This window comes from Myotis lucifugus, unplaced genomic scaffold (genome assembly GCF_000147115.1).
Source record: "Myotis lucifugus unplaced genomic scaffold, Myoluc2.0 scaffold_524, whole genome shotgun sequence".
NCBI classification, from domain to species: domain Eukaryota; kingdom Metazoa; phylum Chordata; class Mammalia; order Chiroptera; family Vespertilionidae; genus Myotis; species Myotis lucifugus.
The window spans coordinates 1-21,141 of record NW_005871572.1 but is presented as its reverse complement, the minus strand read 5'-3'; the positions used below and the strand labels follow the sequence as shown (position 1 = coordinate 21,141).

Here is a 21,141-nt window from a genome sequence, read left to right as displayed (position 1 = left end):
GAGACTACAACATATTTAACTAGATAAAATTTTTTTACTCTTGTTTGGGGTGGAGTGACAACATTTATAACATGTCTTCTGACCTAGCTGGTTTGGCTCAGTGGATGGAGCGTCTGCCTGTGGACTGAAGGGTCCCGAGTTCAATTCCAGTCAAGGGCACGTGCCTGGGTTGCAGGCTCCTCCTCAGTAGAGGGCGTGCAGGAAGCAACCAATCAATGATTCTTTCTCATCATTTTTTTTTAAAATTTTTAATTAAATCTTTATTGTTCAGATTACATTTGTTCCTCTTTCCCCCCCCCATAACTCCCCTCCTCCCAGTTCTCGCCCCACCCTCCGCCCTCACTCCCCACCCACTGTCCTCATCCATAGGTGCCCGATTTTTGTCCAGTCTCTTCCCGCATCTCCCACTCCCCTTTCCCCCCCAAGAATAGTCAGTCCCTTCCCTTTCTATGTCCCTGATTCATTATAATCACCAGTTCCTTCTGTACATCAGATTATTTATTCACTTGATTCTTAGATTCACTTGTTGATAGATGCATGTTTGTTGTTCATAATTTGTATCTTTACCTTTTTCTTCTTCTTCCTCTTCTTAAAGGATACCTTTCAGCATTTCGTATAATACTGGTTTAGTGGTGATGAACTCCTTTAGCTTTTCCTTATCTGTGAAGCTCTTTATCTGACCTTCAATTCTGAATGATAGCTTTGCTGGATAAAGTAATCTTGGTTGTAGGTTCTTGGCATTCATCACTTTGAATATTTCTTGCCATTCCCTTCTGGCCTGCAAAGTTTCTGTTGAGAAATCAGCTGACAGTCCTATGGGTACTCCCTTGTAGGTAATTGAGTCTCTTTCTCTTGCTGCTTTTAAGATTCTCTCTTTGTCTTTTGCTCTTGGCATTTTAATTATGATGTGTCTTGGTGTGGTCCTCTTTGGATTCCTTTTGTTTGGGGTTCTCTGCGCTTCTTGGACCTGTAAGTCCATTTCTTTCACCAGGTGGGGGAAGTTTTCTGTCATTATTTCTTCAAATAGGTTTTCAATATCTTGCTGTCTCTCATCTTCTGGCACTCCTATAATTCTGGTATTAGTGCGCTTGAAGCTGTCCCAGAGGCTCCTTACACTATCTTCGTATTTTCGGATTCTTTTTTCATTTTGCCTTTCTGGTTGGGTGTTTTTTGCTTCTTCGCATTTCAAATCTTTGACTTGATTCTTGCGCTCCTCTGGTCTGCTGTTGGGTGTCTGTATAATATTCTTTATTTCAGTCAGTGAATGCTTAATTTCTAGTTGGTTCTTTATCACAACATCGAGGGTCTCATTAGTTTTCGTGAGGCTCTCATCAAGTTTATTGGCAGCTTCTAGCACATTATTGCAAGCCCTCAAAATTGCGTTTTTTAGCTCTATATCCTCCATTTCTGTCATGTTTTTTTGTCTCCGCATTTTTTATGCTTTCTTGGTGCACCCCCTAGTGGTCTTGTGCGCAGTCTTGTTCTAGTTAAGCCTTGATTGTTGTAGTTAATACTAGAGGGATTTGACCACCAGGCCAACTGGCTGTGAGAATCAGCTGTGGGAAAACTTCTGTCCTCTGGAGAGGTGCTAATCTAGCCTTTGCCTGAGGCTATCCCGCAAATGGCTCTGCGCAGGGCTTGGGTGGGGCGGGTCGAAGGGAATCAACAGGGCGGGTGGAGGGAGCAGTTATGGCTGCTCTCAGTCTCGTTCCCAGAGGCTCTGCTTCTCAGAACCCCAGCCACCGCTGCAAACCTCAGAGAGAAACCACGTTCCGACTGATGCCAGACAATCCCGCTTCTCCCGTTTGAGTCTGAGTCCCTAGAGACTCGCCCGGATCTGGAGCTCAGAGTCTGAGACTCCCTCCTGATTGAAAACGACAACCGCGGCCTCAGCCACCAGCCCCCTTTGCGCGCGCACCTCCGCACCTTTTTATTTTCCACACTGCGCCTCCTCTGAGCCTCAGTATGCTGTTCTCTCTCCTTCTAGTTGAAGAATCTCTCCTCAGCCAGCTTTCCTGTGGTTCTGGGTGATGTCCGTTCCGCTTTTAGGTGTATTTTTGAAGCGGTTGTTTGCGGCAGCAATCTCCGGTGTTTACCTATGCCGCCATCTTGGTTCCTCCTCCGAGACTTGAAGACAAATTTTTAAATGCTGACTGTTGCAGGGAAGGCCAGCCTGTACAGTGAATCAGTGAAGCAGCTCTGGACAACAAGGAAGCTTCCGAAGCTGGTCCCTGGGGAGCAGAGACAGTTGTCTCCTTCGATAACCTGGCCACACTGCTTGCTGGCAACCATTTTCCTTCATGATACTGAAAAAAACAATCTCTCTGATGTCTTAGGGCTTTCCTTGATTTTAAGACATTATTCATTTTCTGAATTTATAAAGAGTTTATTCATGTGTACTTGCCAAAAATATAAAGGTACAAATAATCACTACTAATTAAGGCCCTGAATTAAAAAAAAGAAATTTACAATGCCCTCTTTTCTCAACTATATATTAACATGTGGAACATTTCCTTCATTACTCTGTCAGTGATGGGCTTTATGTTGTGAAAATCTCAAAACCTAAAGCTTATGCAATGAATACTTCTTAATGTCCAATTGAGAGGGGAAGAAATGTATTACAACGGATACCAAGTAATTGTTTCCTGATCTTTCGGGTACCTGTAACATCTCAGTGGCTGTGTGAAATGGCTACAGGCTTGAACGAGGTAGATTGGCGTCTGCAAATTAATGTCTGCTGATCATCTTTTCAGCGACAGGATTGAAGAAGGTGGTGAGCAGGGTACACAAGTGAAGGTGGTCAACCTGAGTCACATCTGAGGAGAGTTCTCAGACTCAGTAGAGGTGAAGACAATGAGGAAAGGAACATGGGTAAGAATAGGCAGCAAGGTCAGTAAAAAGCCAGATCATGAAGTCAATCAGAGAAGCTTATGAAGACATAATTATAACATGAAAAGTTTGGGAAATCTAAGCCTCACTCATTCATTCAGAGAAATCAAAATGGTCCATGAGAGATTGGGTAGGTGGGAAGACATCAACCAAAGAACTTGCATGAATATATGCATAACCCATGGACAGAGACAATAGTGTGGTAAAGGCATGGGGTGGGGGGCGGGGGAGGGGGGCTGAAAGGGGTCAATGGGGGGGAAAGGAGGATATACTTTCAACTATAAAGATTTTTTTTAAAAGTCATGGCTAATAATAATAAAATGGTCCATGAAAAAAGAATGATGGTTGAATTGAGGCACATACCTGGTAATTAACTATACTTCTGGGGCTCTGTGAAAGTAAAATTGGACAGCACTTAAATGGAATAAAGTTTCTACAATGCATTAAAGAATGTTTCAACAGCCAAAACCAGTTTGGCTCAGTGGATAGAGCGTTGGCCTGCGGACTGAAAGGTCCCAGGTTCGATTCCCGTCAAGGGCATGTGCCTGGGTTGCGGGCACATCCCCAGTGGGGGATGTGCAGGAGGCAGCTGATCGATGTTTCTCTCTCATCCATGTTTCTAACTCTCTATCTCTCTCCCGTCCTCTCTGTAAAAAATCAATAAAATATATTTTTAAAAAATAAAAATAAAGAATGTTTAAACCTTTTTTCTGGGAACTGAAGGGAGTTCTGAATAGGCAGTTTGGGAGTGATGATAAAGCATCCTTTGGGTTATAACGCATGAGAAATTTTGTCAAGCACACATATCTTAAAACCACATAATAGTAAATGCAAGCAAGATTCTTCCTGTGAACATTTCTTAAATTAAGGGGCAGCATAAAATGACATGGGGCTTTAACATCATTAAATTTGGGTTTGACCTCGAGCTTCCACCGCTATTGTCATGAACCTTAAGTAAGTCCCTTCACCCTCCTGAGTTTACGTTTCTTTATCTAATAACAAGAATAATCACAATAAAATGGGACCCAGCGGAAGGGTGTAGCGAGGCATCCGTAGGCGTTCTGTAAGCCCTGCAAATGCCAGCCTGTTACCCTGAGTTCAGTGCTTCCTGCGGTGGAGCTGGGAGTGTGCACCTGGGCCCCTTCACTGGAGATTTCGGGGAAAGCTGCTCTGGTCTCAGGCCTTGGGCTCCGTGGGCATCCCTGGCTGAAGAGCATGACCCTCCATGATGGCACGGGAGCCGGGCGGCCCTGCAGCCAGGAAGGCCAGGCTGGGAGCACCCCGAGGACCCTGTGGGTGGTCCCTGGACATTTAAGTGAAATGTCAGTCCGGAAAACAAAACCGCCCCTTCCCGCCTCTTCCCCAAGGCACCTGCCGAGGGGGTCATTTCATGAACCAGTTTTTTCTGAAATCCTAATATTCCAGAAGCACGAGGAGGCCACCTGTGCTGCTGTGGAGAGTTCTCTCTCAAAAATCAGTGCCTGCGAGCAAGGGCCCCGCTCAGAGGACCTGAGGCGGCTGAGGTGCTGAGGCTGGACTCCGGGGCGCCCCGTCGCCCGGAAGCCGTGTCTCCATACTCCCTCCACCCTGGGCTCAGCTCCCAAATCGCCATGGTTTTGTTACTCTCGGTGGGATTCGCAAAAGGCACCACAAGTCCTCCATTCCACCTCCAACTGTCAATGGCTGCTGCAAAGGGCACCAACTCCCGCATTCCACCTCCAACTGTCAAAAGCTCCCACAAAGGGCACCAATTCCTCCATGTGTCCAGGCCAGTGGTCTGGCAGGGGGTGGGCAGCAGGCAGGCAAGGACAATGCTGCACTTGACCCTCCCTGCAGGGCCCTGAGGGTCCCCAGCTGTTACCCTACATGGGTGTGTTGTGGGGGAGACAGACCCTTTTTGCCCTTCCAGACTCCATCCTCACCCCCAAGTAAAATGATCCTTGGGAGGCTCAAGGGCTGCCTTGGGGCTTCTGAATAGGATGTGGGAGAAAAAAGTACAACTTTCATTCCTATTGATTTGTATTTTACTTTCAATTTTTAATTTACTGGGGGGGGGGTTCAAATAAGCAGCACATTCATATGCTTTAAAAAGGTAAAGTTAAAAGAATCTCGAAGAGATATTGGTACCCCCATATTCATAGCAACATTCTTCACAATAGCAAAAAGGCAGAAGCAAAGGTAACAAGGGAGGACAGAATAAACAAAATATGGTCTGTACACTGGAATATTATTCAGTGCCCCCACTTGCTACAATATGAACTTGGAGGACACTATGCTATGTGAAGAAAGTCAAAGACAACAAGGCAAATACCATATGATCCCATTTGTATAAGGTGTCAGTGTGGTCGAATTCACAAGACTAGAAAGGAGAGTGGTGGTTGCCAGGGGCTGGAGAGCAGGCATGGGTAGTTTCGGTTTTGCAAGATGAAAATGTTCTGGGGATGGATGGTGGTGATCATTGCACAACACTGTGAATGTACTTAATGTCACAGACGTGTACACTAAAAAATTGTTAAGATGGGCCGGGTCAGTGTGGCTCAGTGGTTGAAAGTCTATGAATCCGGAGGTCTCAGTTCAATGCCCAGTGAAGGCACATGCCTGGGTTGTGGGCTCATTCCCCACTAGGGTGTGTGCCAGAGGCAGCTGATCACTGATTCTCTCTTCACTGTTGTTTCTATCTCTCCCTCTCCATTCCTCTCTGAAATCAATAAAAATATAGTTTTTAAAAGGGTTAAGATGGTCAATATTATAGAATGGGCATTTTACCACAATTTTTAAATAAGAAAAATGCAAAGAGTACAGAAGTCACTCTTCCACTTCTGTCCAACAGCCATCCAATTTCTTCACCCAAAACACCTAACATCACCAGTCTTTGTGTGTCTTTCCGGAGTCTATGTATATACACGCAAATCCATAAGAAGATATAGACAGGTTCATATGAGGAGGAATTAACGCCCAATACACTGTGATACAGGGGTTCAGTGAGACAGACTTGAGACCCTTTGAGCTCTTATATTAACGAATGATGCCCTTATAATGGTTGTGGACTTGATTCCAGGCTCCAAGTCTTGCTCCGTATAATATCAGCCACCCTAACAACCTATAGATTTTTGTGGGCATAAAATTCCTCGAACCCAGCATGTAAAGAGGACACATGTGTCAATATAGTGTGGGTTATTTGGGGGAGGAGGGACTTCCAATCAAAATAACAGAGCCCTGGCCAGAGTGGCTCTGAGGCTTGTATGTTCTCTCGTACTCAAAAGGTTGTATGTTGGATTCCTGGTCAGGGCAAACGCCTGGGTTCCAGGCTCAATACCTTGCAGGGGCCATGCAATCAATGTTTTGCTCTCATGTTGATGTTTCTTTCTCCCTCTTCGTTCCCTTCTCTCTCACATTTTTCACATATCTTTTCAGCAATTTAAAAGAACAAAACAGAATTTACTCAATCCCTATGTTTCCATAGAAGGGGATTAGGCCAGACTTACTTGGACCATGTGTCCCATGGCTACAGGTCCTGTGGAGAGGGAGCCTGCATAGAATGCATCACGCTTATAGGGAAGGTGAGTCAGGGGCATCTATACTACCACCATGAAAGCTGTTGGATGAAAAAAAATTATCTCATTAAAACAGGGGGCTCTTTTTCCATTACTTGCTGGTACCTGCTGAGCTAGCGATCTGGTGAGCTACTGAAAGGGGACAGGAAATGAGTCTCCAGGAGGATCCCATTTGTTTCTCCTCACCTCCTGGATCCCCCACACTCACTGATCCCCATTCCCAGGCTGTGCCTTAAACACACTATGTATTTACTGGCTCACTGGTCAACCCAGAGAAAAACACTTGCTTTCATTCTCAGTAAGGAACTTTGGGAGGTAACTTAGGCAGGCACCAAGAGAACAGCATCAGCAAACTAATTAACCACATAGGAACTAGAGGCCCTTACACTCTGCCTAGAACCCCACCTAACCATTTCAGATAAGAATTCCAAATTGTCCCTATTCATTTACCCTTTATTCTTATTGAAAATGTCATCCTCATTAGACAATCCTTTTTGTATAGCTTCTGTGCCATGTTTTGCTTATATGTGGCATTGAGAGGTCTAAATGTATCCCTTAGCCAAGGCGGCCACTTTCTCCAGCAAAAGCCCTCCTAGAAACGGACACATAAATATGAAATCTGCATTTCCCCTGCTTTCTCCTGCCAGAAAACATGCTGGGCTGTTTCCCATTCCCACTGCTTCACTGGAGGGCGCTGTGCTATTGTCCTGTGTGTGGTTGGTACCATTCTTCATCTCATATTGTTAAGCCACCAGCATTTATCTGTGGTCATTTAGGTCAATTATTAAATCTTGTTCACTCAGAATTTCTTTTACTTACACAGGCATTTAAATCTCATGATTTAATGTGATTTCGTAATGACTCTACTCTCTTTGCAAGAGTGGAGGAACCATTATCACTTGGTGTCATGCAGCCAAGGATCTGTGTTGGATACAGAAGGAAGTTGGATAGTTACTGCTCACACTTTTTTCTTTACCCTATATCTTCAGCAATTCCCTGGTAGCTATCCAACAGGTTAGAGGGGTTTCTGTTGTGGTTTGTTTTTCAAAAGACTTTTGATTCTTTATTATTTTTATTGATTTCAGAGAGAAGAAGGGAAAGAGAGATGCTCCCCTACTACCCTGACATGTGCCCTGACCAGTAATCCAACCATAGACTCCTGGTAAACGATACAACATTGAATCAACTGAGCCACACCAGCTGGGCTGGGAGTTTAATTTTAAAAAAATACTAAAACCTACTGAGAATTTTACACTAGCTTTTAAGGGTTAAGATCCTGCTACACCAGGACAGGCCACACATTTGTGTATGATCTTAAAAGCTTGGGGGGCGAATAGGCTCAGGGACCCAAATATTCTGACAACCCCAAGATCTGTTGAGAGGGGCGAAAGTGAATGATCCTGTACAGATAGGTTAAATATGTTATAAATAACTGGTGAGCCAGGGGGACAGAGCACCCGAATAGCCTATACCCCTGGGGGAGGAGGTGTCTGCCAGTTCTCAGGGACTGAGTGTCTAGGGGAAACAAGGGAGAGAAGACCTCTTCACCTGGTTGGACCACACTGCTGCTTGAGGAAGTATTGGCTTCCCCAGGGATTCCAGCTTCAGCCCTGTTTGTCTTGCCTATGGCCCTTGTTATTTGCATATAAATACTTGACTATTTACACTATAATTCCTTACCTCAAGGCTAGAGTTAGCAATGAATTGATACATTTCAAATACATGCTTTATTAACTATACTAATAAAAGCCTAGGTCAAGGGTGGGCAGCCTTTTTGTGAGTGCATGACCAAACCAGCAAAATCTCTGACTCAAAATTCTTCTGCGTGCCAACCCTAATTTTTTGAGTACATGTTACTCCTACTTGATATCTCTTAAGGTGTATGTATGTGAAGAAACTTGAAGAGACCTGACCGATTTGGCTCAGTGGATAGAGCGATGGCCTGTGGACCAAAGGGTCCCGGGTTCGATTCCGGTCAAGGGCATGTGCCTCGGTTGCGGGCACTACCCAGTGTGTGGTGTGCACGAGGCAGCTGATCGAGGTTTCTCACTCATTGATGTTTCTAATTCTCTATCCCTCTCCCTTCCTCCCTGTAAAAAATCAATATATTTAAAAAAAAAGAAATTTGAAGAAATAATAAAATTCATTTGAGCAACAAAAACACAGTATATGATGAAAAATACATTTATTTTTTAATGTATACAGGTACACTGCTAGTCCAACAGAAAACTTTATTACTCCGTTTGATATTATCAGTGGGACTTTTGCTGCTGCATCACTGATGACAGAGATTTTACATCAGGTTTATATTTCGTGACCTTCAGAGATGTGTGCCAGCTACTACTTTCATCCGTCAGGCTACTCCTATTATGAGACTTAACAAAATTCATCACTGAGAACAAAGATTCACAAGCATGTGTGGATGAAACCAAAACACTAGTCGGATCTAGGAAGGCAGAGAGAGTTAAGGCAGAGGCATAGAAATTGCTCTTCACCTCTCTTGTCAATGCATGTCTATGGTCTTACGATAACTTGTTATGTAAAGTTATTTATTTATCTAAGATGTACCTACACTGAATTTATCTGAAAAATAAAAAAGTCGATATTAAGAAAAAAAATTGTAAATGGGAGATTATAAGAGAGGGTCTCACGTGCCAGCAAAAGTTACTCATTATTATAACTCATTATAACTATTCATTATTTCCTCATTTTAGATAAGAACTCTAAGTGTTCCAAATTACTTACGTTTTTAGGAACAATTCCTGCTCCTGAGACTTCCGCTCCCCCTTCTTGCGTTTCTTGCCGCCATACATATGGTTCAGCCCAACATGGCATGCGTGTCAGGGGTTGCCCACCCCTGGCCTAGGTGGTCCTCAGGTCCTTGCATGCAACATCATCACAAGATGGCCACCACAAGATGGCCACATGCACAGCGGAGGCGGTGCCCAGTGGCCGCTCCATGTGGTGAGGCCTAGGGGTCCCATTGCTCCACATGGCATGGAGGAGGCCAGTATCGGCATCTCCGCCACCTCACTTAAAGTAGGCGGATCCCAGTGGAGGAGGCGGGTCGCTGTAGCAGAGGGCAGCTGGGGGCGATTGGGCCAGCAGGGGAGGGCAGCTGGGGGAGATCAGGCTGGCAGGGCAGCAGTTAGACATCAATTGGTCTGGCAGGGGAGCGGTTAGGGTGCCATCAGGCGGGCAGGCAGAAGCGGTTAGAGGCAATCAGGCAGGCAGGCAGGTGAGTGGTTAGGAGCCAGCGGTCCCAGATTGTGAGAGGTATGTCCGACATCCCCCGAGGTGTCCCAGATTGGAGAGGATGCATGCCAGGCTGATGTCATGCACTGAGCCACTAGTGCTTTATTAATATGCCTGAGGATGGGGTTCACTCTGGAGATTCATTATTAATATGCCTGAGGATGGGGTTCACTCTGGAGATTCATTCAGGAATTTATTAAAGTCTAGCAGCTCACTCATAAGGGATGAGGAAGTGTCACTATTTTTAATAGAGGATGCCCTCTCTGGCTCAATTGTCAGCTCAGTGTTGGTGTTCTGTCGGCCTTGTAATGCTTTCAAGAGAGTTCCTTCTAATAGGAGTTCTTCATCTGTCAAAAAAGAAGAAATCACATTTGATATTGAAAGACTCCTGGGACAGCCATTTGTCAGTCCAGAGCCTACATCCCAGTCCAATATATAGGGACTCAGCAAATATTTGAGTGCCATTTGGAGAGGAGAAAAATAAACCCCAACTTACATCTATGATTGTTGACACAACAAAATGAGAAACTGTATCTTTTTTAAAGTGGTTACTTAGAACATTCCATAGCATGACATATGGTGACTATATTTAGGATTATTCCATTGGTCCCCAAGGGCCAACAGCCAGTTACTGGAGGAAAGCCAGGGCTGGAAGACCCACTCAGTTAGATGCTCTGCAGATCTACTATGAACTCACATTCACGCACCCATCCTGTCCTGCTTCAGATGCAGAGGGGGCCTGAGCCTTCCTCTCCCACTCTTCAGGATGCTTGTGTTCTTGCTACCATCACAGATGACCACGATTAACACCCACGGCTAACACGTCCTCATCTGGACCCACCCTTCTGCACTAACTCACTGATTCCTCACTTGGGCCCTGCCTTCACATATGCCAGCCCCATAACAGATGGCTCTATACAGAAAAAACAATATGTCTACCCTCACTCTGTGCTTAAGATTTAGGCAGGTACTCGGGAAGTACGTTAAGAGACTTGCCAGGTTGTGTACCACTGTAGAATCTTCTATATATATAAAAGCCTAAGCAACCATCGCAACTGAACAGGCGACCAAACAGGCTGTGTGAGGCAACTAGGCTGGCAGGGGGATTAGTGAGGGGCAACCAAATGATCGAGCAGCAGGCTGCATGCGGTGACCAGGCCCACAGGGAGTTAGTGAGGGGTGACCAAACAACCAAGCAGCATGGTGCATGGGGCAACCAGACCCACAGTGGGGGGGGGGCAGTTGTGGGCGACCAGGCGGCACGGGGGGGGGGGGCAGTAAGTGGTGACCAGGCCAGCCTAGCGGCAGTTAGGGGCGACCAGGCTGGCAGGGGAAGAGCAGTTGGGGGCAACTAGGCTGGCAGGAGGGGCAGTTGGGGGTGACTTGGCCAGCAGGGGGGCCAGTTAGGGCTGATCAGGCAGGCAGGCAGGCAGGCAGATGAGCAGTTAGGAGCCAGTGGTCCCATATTGTGAGTCAGACATCGGGCAGTTGGGGGTGACTTGGCCAGCAGGGGGGCCAGTTAGGGCTGATCAGGCAGGCAGGCAGGCAGGCAGATGAGCAGTTAGGAGCCAGTGGTCCCATATTGTGAGTCAGACATCCTCCAAGTGGTCCCGGATTGGAGAGGGTGCAGGCTGGGCTGAGGGGATCCCTCATGGGCACATTTCTTATATTTTCAGCTTTACTTAGGGAACCATCTAAAGATTCTGACTGTGTGAAGGTCAAGTGTACCATTGAGCAGCTGGTTCTTTTGTCAGTTGCCTACTTTGCTATCATTTCATGTCATTTCTTATATTTTCAGCTTTACTTAGGGAACCATCTAAAGATTCTGACTGTGTGAAATTCAAGTGTACCATTGAGCAGCTGGGTTTATTTTCCAGAAGAATTGAAAGTGTTGCTGGTGATGATAAGGGTCACCTTAAAAGGAGATTAAAATGCCTATTCTGCCCACTGTTGGGGCAGAAGGAAGTAATATAATAGGTCAAAACATTGTTTTGAAAAATAAGCTAAACTGACTTCATGTAAGTAGCACAGCAGTATTATTTATGATGTGCCCCAGGTCACGATGGAAACCTGTATTTAAGCTATCTGGGCATGAAAGCACACTTGGGAAGTTATCAAGTAGCTGCCAATAAACCTAATGTATAGAAAAATACTTAAAAGCACACAAATGTTTGGTGGATAGAACACCTTGTGCTTCAGAGCAAGGTCAGAGTTGCACAGTCTAAAAAGAAAGAGCCCTCCCATGCCTTAGAAGGGCTGGGTAGCAGCTTCTGGTGATGGATCCAAAAACTCTCAGGTTCCAAATAAAACTTACATAAAACAGCATCATTTGTACTTTTTTCATAAACTTGCAAAAACAAACAAAAAAAATGTATCTTTATGTGTGTACACTGCAAAGGGCAATTGAAACCTAATGCATACAAAAGAGTTTACAAACTGTGACACACTAATGAACAAGTTCTCATTTGGAAGTAGAGCACCCGGCAGAGAGCACAACACACAGATGTGCCCATTAATAGAAATACCCTTCCCTTCATCAGACTCTTAGCAAGGAGTAGTTCTTAAAATTTTAGAGTTGAACTCTGATTAAATGAATAGAAATAATAAGGTTACTTTATTTGCTTAAAATGTATCATCATTGATTACAAATAAAGAAATTATACTAATAAAAGGGTAATATGCTAATCAGACTGGACATCTTCCAGACAAAGCCAGGGTGGCAGGGGACAAGGCAGAGGCAGTTAGGAGTAATCAGGCCAGCAGGGGAGGGCAGTTAGGGGCGATCAGGATGGCAGGTAGAATGGGTAGGAGCAATCGGGCAGGCAGGCACTTGATCAGTTAGGAGCCAGGGGTCCCGGATTTCGAGAGGGATGTCCCGGATTGGAGAGGGTGCAGGCCAAGCTGAGGGACTCCTTGCCCGTGCACAATTTTGTGCACAGGGCCTCTAGTGAAAACATAAAATTAAAAAAGTCTATCATCGGGCATTTCAGACTCATCACAAGGTGTGTTGGTCACACATTCAGTCTCACAATGCAGCTTGACTGTCTTGGCAAGACCTCAATATTATTTTTAAATTGGCAGAGGCAGCAGGCCAAATGGTTAGGTAAGATACTATAAATGGAAACATACAGAATTATAGTAGTGACAAAGGAGTTACTTGGAAAATAGTTTTTTTTAAGGTTAAACAGTCACCTACTGTATGACCCAGCCATTCCACTTTCAGGTATTTAGCAAGAGAAATAGAAGTATATTTCCATAAACAGACTTGTACATAAATATTCATAATAGCTTTCTTTGTAAGTCAAAAATTGGAACAACTCAAATAGCCATCAGTGTTGAAATATACTGATATATCCATTATTAATGGAATACTATTCAGCAATAAAAAATGAATTATTGATATGCAAAACAACATGGACTAATCCTGCATAATAAAAGGCTAATATGCAAAACGACTGAATGACGAAATGACTGGTCACTATGATGCACACTGACCACCAGAGGGTAGACGCTAAACACAGGAACTGGCCCCTGGTGGTCAGTGCACTGGCACAGGGGGAACACCTCTCAGCCAGAAGCTGGGCTCACGGCTGGTGAGTGCAGTGGTGGTGGCTGCAGCCTCATCTGCATCCAGGGCAGTGCTAAGGATGTCTGAGTGCTGGCTTAGGCCCGCTTCCTACAGGGAGCCATCAGTTGGGCTTCCCCCGAGAGCTGGACTGAGAGACCCCACTCCAGTGCACGAATTTCGTGCCTGAGGCCTCTAGTCTTAAAATAATCATCTGAGTAAAGGAAGCCAGTAAGAGAGAGTAGATGTAGGTGTGCTGTTCTGTTGTGCTGTGTGTGTTTCTGTTGTGTGTGAGTGTCACTCGATGTGCCCTGGCATTTCCCCTCAGTCGGGGGAGTGGAGGTTGGGGTTCGGGTTTGGGAGAACTCGGGTGAGGGCAGAGGAGGTGGGCAGGAGCCCGCAGCCATGGGCTGGGTGGGTACCTGTAGGCGCTGTGCCTCCTGAAGCCGCTTTCCCTGCAGCCACTGGCTGCGTCGACCTCTTCCTCGCCCTCCCCTCCTCTTCCTCGGCGTCCTCGGAGTCCAGGGCCTCCTCTGCTTCACGGCCTCGTCGTCCTCCTCTCCTTCGTGGTCAACGTACACCACACAGCATTGGGCCTGAGCCAGGGAGCCCCTTATGGCCCCCGGCGCTGGGGGTCGGGCCGGGGGAGGTGGGGGAGGAGCTGGCGGCTGCTACCTGGGGTGACTGCTGCCCCCGCCGCCCCCCGGCCGCCCCCGCCCCGCATCATCTAGGTCCCCACCTCAGCCACCTCGTCCTGCCCGGGAAGCGCCGCCAGGGGAGCGGAAGTGCGACCAGGAGAGCGGAACCCTAGATGGGTCCTCACGTGGGCGGGGGCGGGGCCAGGGCTGCCTGGGTGGACTGGCATGTGGGCGGGGGCGGGGCCAGGGCTGCCTGGGTGGCCTGTCCCAGTGTCCATTCAAGTTGAAGCTGGCCGCCTGGTGCGGGCAGGAATGAGGCCCCAGGGAATTGCTGGGGCCTCACTCTGGACCGCCTTGAAGCCCTAAGTCCTATCCTCCATTTTGCCAGGTGACTGCTGGAACCAATGCTTGACAAGCAACAGGTACCACAGGCCTGGAGCAGCGTGGTCACCTGAGCTGCACCTCCCAGGAGCCTAGAACTGAATGAGCCTCACTGATGCACTAAAGCAGCGGTTCTCAAACTGGGGGTTGAAGGACCCTTTCACAGGGGTCACCTAAGACCATCGGAAAAAACATATGTAATTACATCTTGTTTTGTGATTAATCACTATGCAATGAAAATATATCCTGCATATCAGATATTTACATTATGATTCATAACCTTAGCAAAATTACAGTTAGGAAGTAGCAATGAAAATAATTTTATGATTGGGGGTCACCACAACATGAGGAACTGTATTAAAGGGTTTCGGCATTAGGAAGGTTGAGAATCACTGCTCTAGAGGGAGATGTGCATGCTGTCCAGACTGATGCCTCCCTGTTGCTGTTATGAGTATTTGCCTTTTAATATTAATTTGGAGACATACTTTTTATTTATTTATACTAGAGGCCCAGTACATGAAATTCGTGCATGGGTAGGCTGCCTAGCAGCTGCTGCGGGGGTAAGGGGGAGAAGGAAGAAGGGGGGGGAGAGTTGCAGGGGGGCGGGGTGGGTGGGGAGGGCCTCCCTTCCCTGGCTGCCAGGCGGGACCTTCCTTCCTTCCTTCCATGCTGCCCCCTGGTTGTAGGGCACATCATACTGAGCCATGGAACTTATGGTCTCCCAGTCGAACTCCGGAGGAGACAGTTTGCATATTAGCCTAGAAAAACCCCATACAGTTTTATATATTTCCATTCCATACCCTGCTAAATTTGCAGAAATGAAAGATTTTGCAACATAGCAACACAAGCAACTAAAGAATCTATGTTAGATACTTTTGTTTCTGAAGTCTCTAGGCCATTTCCCCAGAATGTGCTCCAGCTTTGTAGCAAATACCTTTTGTTACAGTCAGAGCACATACCTAGGTTCAATCCCCAGTAGGAGGTGTTCAGGAGGCAGCCAATCAGGATTCTTTCTCACTGATGTTTCCTCTCTTTCTCTCTCTCTCTCTCTTCCTCTCCACTCCTCTCTGAAATATTTTTAAAAGGTTAAGATGGTAAATTTTAGGGTATGTGCATTTTACCACAATTTTCATGCATTGGGCCTCTAGCAAAAACATAAAAAGTACAGAAGTCACCCTTCCACTTCTGTCTTAACATCCATCCAATTCCTTCACCCAAAACACCTAACATCACCAGTCTTTGTGTATCTTTCCAGAATCTATGCCTATACAAGCAAATCCATACATACATGTAGACAGGTGCATATGAGGAGGAACTGAGGCCTAATACACTGTGATACAGGGGTTCAGTGAGACAGACTTCAGACTCTCTGAGCTCAAATATTAACTAATGATGCCCTTGTAATGGTTGGGGACTTGAGTCCAGGCTCCAAGTCTTCCTCTGTATAATATTAGCCCCACTAACTACCTATAGATGTTTGTGGGCACAAAATTGCTTGAACCCAGCATGTAAAGAAGACAAATGTGTCAATATACTGTTTTGTTGTTTTTTTGGGGGAAATAACCATCAGAATAAGAACGGAGCCCAGGCTGGTGTAGCTCTGTGATTTGGGTGTCCTCCCATGCACCAGAAGGTGGTTGGTTTGATTTCTGGTCAGGGGACATACCTGGGTTGCAAGCTTGATCCCCGGTAGTGGCCATGCGATCCATGTTCTCCTCTCACATCTATGTTTCTCTCTCTCTCCTTCTCCTTTCCCCTCTCTCTCAAATTAAAAAAAAAGTATATTCATAGCAACATTCTTCACAATAGCAAAAAGGCAGAAGCAAAGGTAACAAGGGAGGACAGAATAAACAAAATATGGTCTATACACTGGAATATTATTCAGTGCTCCCACTTGTTACAATATGAACTTGGAGGACACTATGCTATGTGAAGAAAGTCAACGACAAAAAGGCAAATACCGTATGATCCCATTTGTATAAGGTGTCAGAGTGGTCGAATTCACAGGACTCGAAAGGAGAGTGGTGGTTGCCAGGGGCTGGAGAGCAGGCATGGGTAGTTTCGGTTTTGCAAGATGAAAATGTTCTGGGGATGGATGGTGGTGATCATTGCACAACACTGTGAATGTACCTAATGTCACAGACGTGTACACTAAAAGATTGTTAAGATGGGCCGGGTCAGTGTGGCTCAGTAGTTGAAAGTCAATCTATGAATCAGAAGGTTACAGTTCAATGTTCAGTCAGGACACATGCCTGGGTTGTGGGCTCAATCCCCACTAGGGGGTGTGCAGGAGGCAGCCAATCACTGATTCTCACTTCATTGATGTTTCTATCTCTTCCTCTCCATTCCTCACTGAAATCAATAAAAATATAGTTTTTAAAAGGGTTAAGATGGTCAATTTTATGGTATGGGCATTTTACCACAATTTTTAAATAAGAAAAATACAAAGAGTACAGAAGTCACTCTTCCACTTCTGTCCAACAGCCAACCAATTTCTTCACCCAAAACACCTAACATCACCAGTCTTTGTGTGTCTTTCCGAGTTTATGTATATACACGCAAATCCATATTAAGATATAGACAGGTTCATATGTGGAGAAATTAACGCCCAATACACTGTGATACAGGCGTTCAGTGAGACAGACTTGAGACCCTTTGAGCTTGTTCATATATTAACAAATGATGCCCTTGTAATTAATGGTTGTGGACTTGACTCCAGGCTCCAAGTCTTCCTCTGTATATCAGCCTCACTAACAACCTATAGATTATTGTGGGCATAAAATTCCTTGAACCCAGCATGTAAAGAGGACACATGTGTCAATATAGTGTTTGGTTGTTTTGGGGAGACACTTCCAATCAGAATAACAGAGCCCTGGCCAGAGTGGCTCTGTGGCTTGTATGTTCTCCCGTACACCCCAAGGTTGTCAGTAGGATTCCTGGTCAGGGCACACACCTGGGTTGCAGGCTCCATTCCCGCGAGAGGGCATGCAAGGGATGTTTTGGTCTCATATTGATGTTCCTCTCTCCTTCTTTCCGTTCTCTCTCACATTTAAAGAAAATCTTTTAAAAAATTTAAAAGAATGTAACAGAATTTACTCAATCCCCAAGCTTCCATAGAAGGGGATTAGGCCAGATTTAGTCGGACCATGTGTCCCATGGCTACAGGTCCTGTGGAGAGGGAGCCTGCATGGAATGCATCACGCTTATAGGGAAGGTGAGGCAGGGACATCTATACCACCACCATGAAAGCTATTGGATGAAAGAAATTATCTCATTGGAAAAGGGGACTATTTTTCCATTACTTGCTGGTACCTGCTGAGCTAGCGATCTGGTGAGCTACTGGAAGGGGACAGGAAATGAGTCTCCAGGACGATCCCATTTGTTTCTCCTCACCTCCTGGATTCCCCACACTCACTGATCCCCATTCCCAGTCTGTGCCTTAAGCACACTATGTATTTGCTGGCTCACTGGTCAACTCAGAGAAAAACACTTGCTTTCATTCTCAGTAAGGAACTTTGGGAGGTCACTTGGGCAGGCACCAAGAGAACAGCATCCGCAAACTAATTAACCACATAGGAATTGGAGGCCCTTGCACTCTGCCTAGAACCCCACCTAACAATTTCAGAAAAGAATTCCAAATTTTCCCCATTTACCCTTTATTTTTATAGAAAATCTCATCCTCATTAGACAATCCTTGTTATGTAGCGTCTGTGCCATGTTTTGCTTGTATGTGGCATTGAGAGGTCTAAACGTATCCCTTAGCCAAGGCGGCCGCATTCTCCAGCAAAAGCCCTCCTAGAAACAGATAAATATGAATTCTGCGTTTCCCTTGTCTCCTGCCACAAAACATGCTGTCCTGTTTCCCAGTCCCACTGCTTCACTGGGGGACGCTGTGCTATTGTCCTGTGTGTGGTTGGCACCATTCTGCACCTCATATTGCTAAGCCACCAGCAGTTATCTGTGGTCATTGAGGTCAGTCTTGTTCACTCAGAATTTCTTTTACTCACTCAGGCATTTAAGTCTCACTTACAATGTGATTTAGTAATGACTCTCCTCTCTTTGCAGGAGTGGAGGAACCATTATCACTTGGCATCAGGCAGCCAAGGATCTGTGTTGGATACAGAAGGAAGTAGGTAGGTTTGGTGCTGGGCTGAGCTGGAGGGAGCGGAGGAACACACACATGACCCGCAGTGGGGTCCACAGAGGCTGAGGCAGGACAAGTGAATGGAGCAGTGGCCCCACCAGTATGTTTCCTGAAATAAAGTCCTGAGGAGGAAAGAATTGGTCAGTTACTGCTCACACACGTTCTTCTTTACCCTTTATCTCCAGCAAGTCCCTGGTAGCTATCCAATAGTTTAGAGGGGTTTCTGTTGTTGTGGTTTGTTTTTCAAAGACTTTTGATTCTTTATTATATTTATTGATTTCAGAGAGAGGAAGGGAAAGAAACATGCTCCCCTACCACCCTGACATGTGCCCTGACCTTTAATCCAACATGGACCTCCTGGTAGGTGAGACGACATTGAATCAACTGAGCCACACTGGCCGGGCTGGGAGTTTTTTTAATTAAAAAAAAATACCAAAAGCCTACTCTGAATTTTACATCAGCTTTAAAGAGTGAAGAACCAGCTATACCAGGACACATTTATGCATGATCTTAAAGGCTTGTGTGGGGGCTGGGGGGAGGGGGTGGAAATAGGCTCAGGGACCCAAATGTTCTGAGAACCCCAGGGCCTGTTGAGAGGGGAGAAAGTGAATGATCCTCTATGGATAGGAGGTCAAATGTATTATAAATAACTGGTGAGCTAGGGGGACAGAGCACCAGAATAACCTATACCAAGGGTGGGCTCCTTTTTGTGAGTGGGTGCCAAAACCAGCAAAATCTCTGACTCAAAATTCTTCTGCGTGCCAACCCTAATTTTTTGAGAACATGTTACACCTACTTGATATCTCTTAAGGTGTACCTATTTGAAGAACCTTGAAGAAATCATAAAATTCATTTGAGCGACAAAAACACCGTATATGATGATGAAAAATACATTTATTTTTTAATGTATACATGTACACTGATAGTCCGACAGAAAACTTTATGATTTCGTTTGATATTTTCAGTGGGACTTTTGCTGCTGCATCATTGATGACAGAGATTTTACATCAGGTTTATATTTCGTGACCTTCAGAAAGATGCACAAGCTACTACTTTCATCCATCAGGCTACTCCTATTATGAGACTTAACAAAATTCATCACTGAGAACAAAGATTCACAAGTGCATGTGGATGAAAACATGGAGAGTAACGCTGTTGCAGTTTTTTAAACAGAAAAAATTTTCTGCAATGGCATTCCAAGTCCTCAATAGATCGTTTTCGACACTATTGAAATTGCTCTTCCCCTCTCTTGTCAATCCATGTCTATGGTCTTTAAGATAACTTGTTATGTAAAGTTATTTAACTAAGATGCACCTACACTGAACTTACCTGAAAAATAAAAAAGTCGATATTAAGAAAAAAATTGTAAATGGAAGTGTTAGGTCAGAGAGAGCCCAGGATCAGATACATGAAGACATGTGATGAGACAATGGGCTTCCCGGGAATTTCTCACAGGTCAGCGTGCCAGACAGATACTGGCTTCTCCCTGACGGCCCCCACACAGATACTGACTCCTTCCTGAATACCTTGCTGACCCCCTGCAGCTGAAACTTCCTCAGCTAGATACCTCAGCTCATGTCCCCGCCCCTCACCCAACCGCAGTATAAAAATATCACCCCCCCTCCCTGTTGGCGTGAATCCACGTGCCCTGTCTTTGGAGTACATGGGTCTCCCGGGAATGCAGAAATAAACCTTTCCTTTTCTTTTCTTTTCTGATTCACTCGACTCTTTATTTCTTATGCTGCCTCCTGAGCCACCTAACCTAACATTTGGTGCCTTGAAACCTGGGTGGCGTGAGCACCTCATTTGGCTGTCCCTCTGCAGCTTGGGTGCCTGCCTCTTCTTCCTTGTAGCTCTGGACCCATCAGAACCTCATCTCTTCAGCTCAGTAACTTTTCCCAGTTTGGCAACATCAGCGCTGAGTCCCATTCCACCCCTGTGCCGGTCCCAGGTGGCCACCTGCCCGCCAGCATCTCTGTCCATAAAACGCGGCCGAGTCAGAGATTGCCTCTTTCCGGACCCTTCCAGGAAGGCTCCTCCGGACCTGGGAAGTAGTGGAGACGTCCCTACATTTCCTGGCCCAATCGTCCTTCTGTAGTGTGGGTTAAACTGCTGGGACGCCAGCCTTTGGCCCCTCTACAGGCCACGGGATCAAGCACAGGGGGAATCCAAATTCCAAACCTGACTGAGCACACCTCTAGGGTGCCGGCTCACCGATCTGGCTAAACACTATGCCTGCCCTGGAACTGCATCCTATTTCTGTAATGTAGCATGGCCTCAGTCTGAAAATGGGACCTTGACTTTACCATCCGCACCGATCTCAGGAATTTCTGCCAGCGAACTGGGAAATGTGCCCAAGTCTCTCTCTCTCAGTCTCTCTCTCCACCCAGTCTGTGTCCCCATCTCTTCCCCCCACAGTTCCTTCTGCGGTATCTCCTCGCCTGGTCCTTCCTCCTCCCGCTGGGCTGTCCCTGCACTGCTGCGTGGCCTTGCGTGCCTCCGAGCCCGAGGTGTCTGTGGTGCGTGTGGGGGTGGGTTCATGTGCTGTGTGTGTGTGGTGGCTACGGCACTGCCATCGTCTCCGCGTCCTCCCACCCCCCCCCCTCCACTGGAGACCACCCGAAACATCCCCTGGCAAGAGCCGCCTGTTCTCTCACCAGCCTCTGTGCCCACATGTGCCATCCACACTCTCCCCTCCTCCCTGCCAGACCCTCC

The 21,141-nt window shown here is 46.1% G+C and overlaps 1 protein-coding gene across 2 annotated transcripts in view; it reads left to right on the top strand.

The window, feature by feature from the left end:
* Window positions 1–18,764, top strand: part of LOC111823508 (C-C motif chemokine 15-like) — a 70,588-nt gene extending 51,824 nt beyond the window's left edge. For both annotated transcript variants that reach the window (XM_023745214.1, XM_023745213.1), the window contains 2 exons: window positions 18,348–18,415; window positions 18,710–18,764. In XM_023745214.1, coding sequence (XP_023600982.1) covers window positions 18,348–18,415; window positions 18,710–18,749 — 108 coding nt within the window. In that variant the 3' untranslated portion in view covers window positions 18,750–18,764. The remainder of the gene's footprint in view (window positions 1–18,347; window positions 18,416–18,709) is intronic.
* Window positions 18,765–21,141: the final 2,377 nt, after the last annotated feature.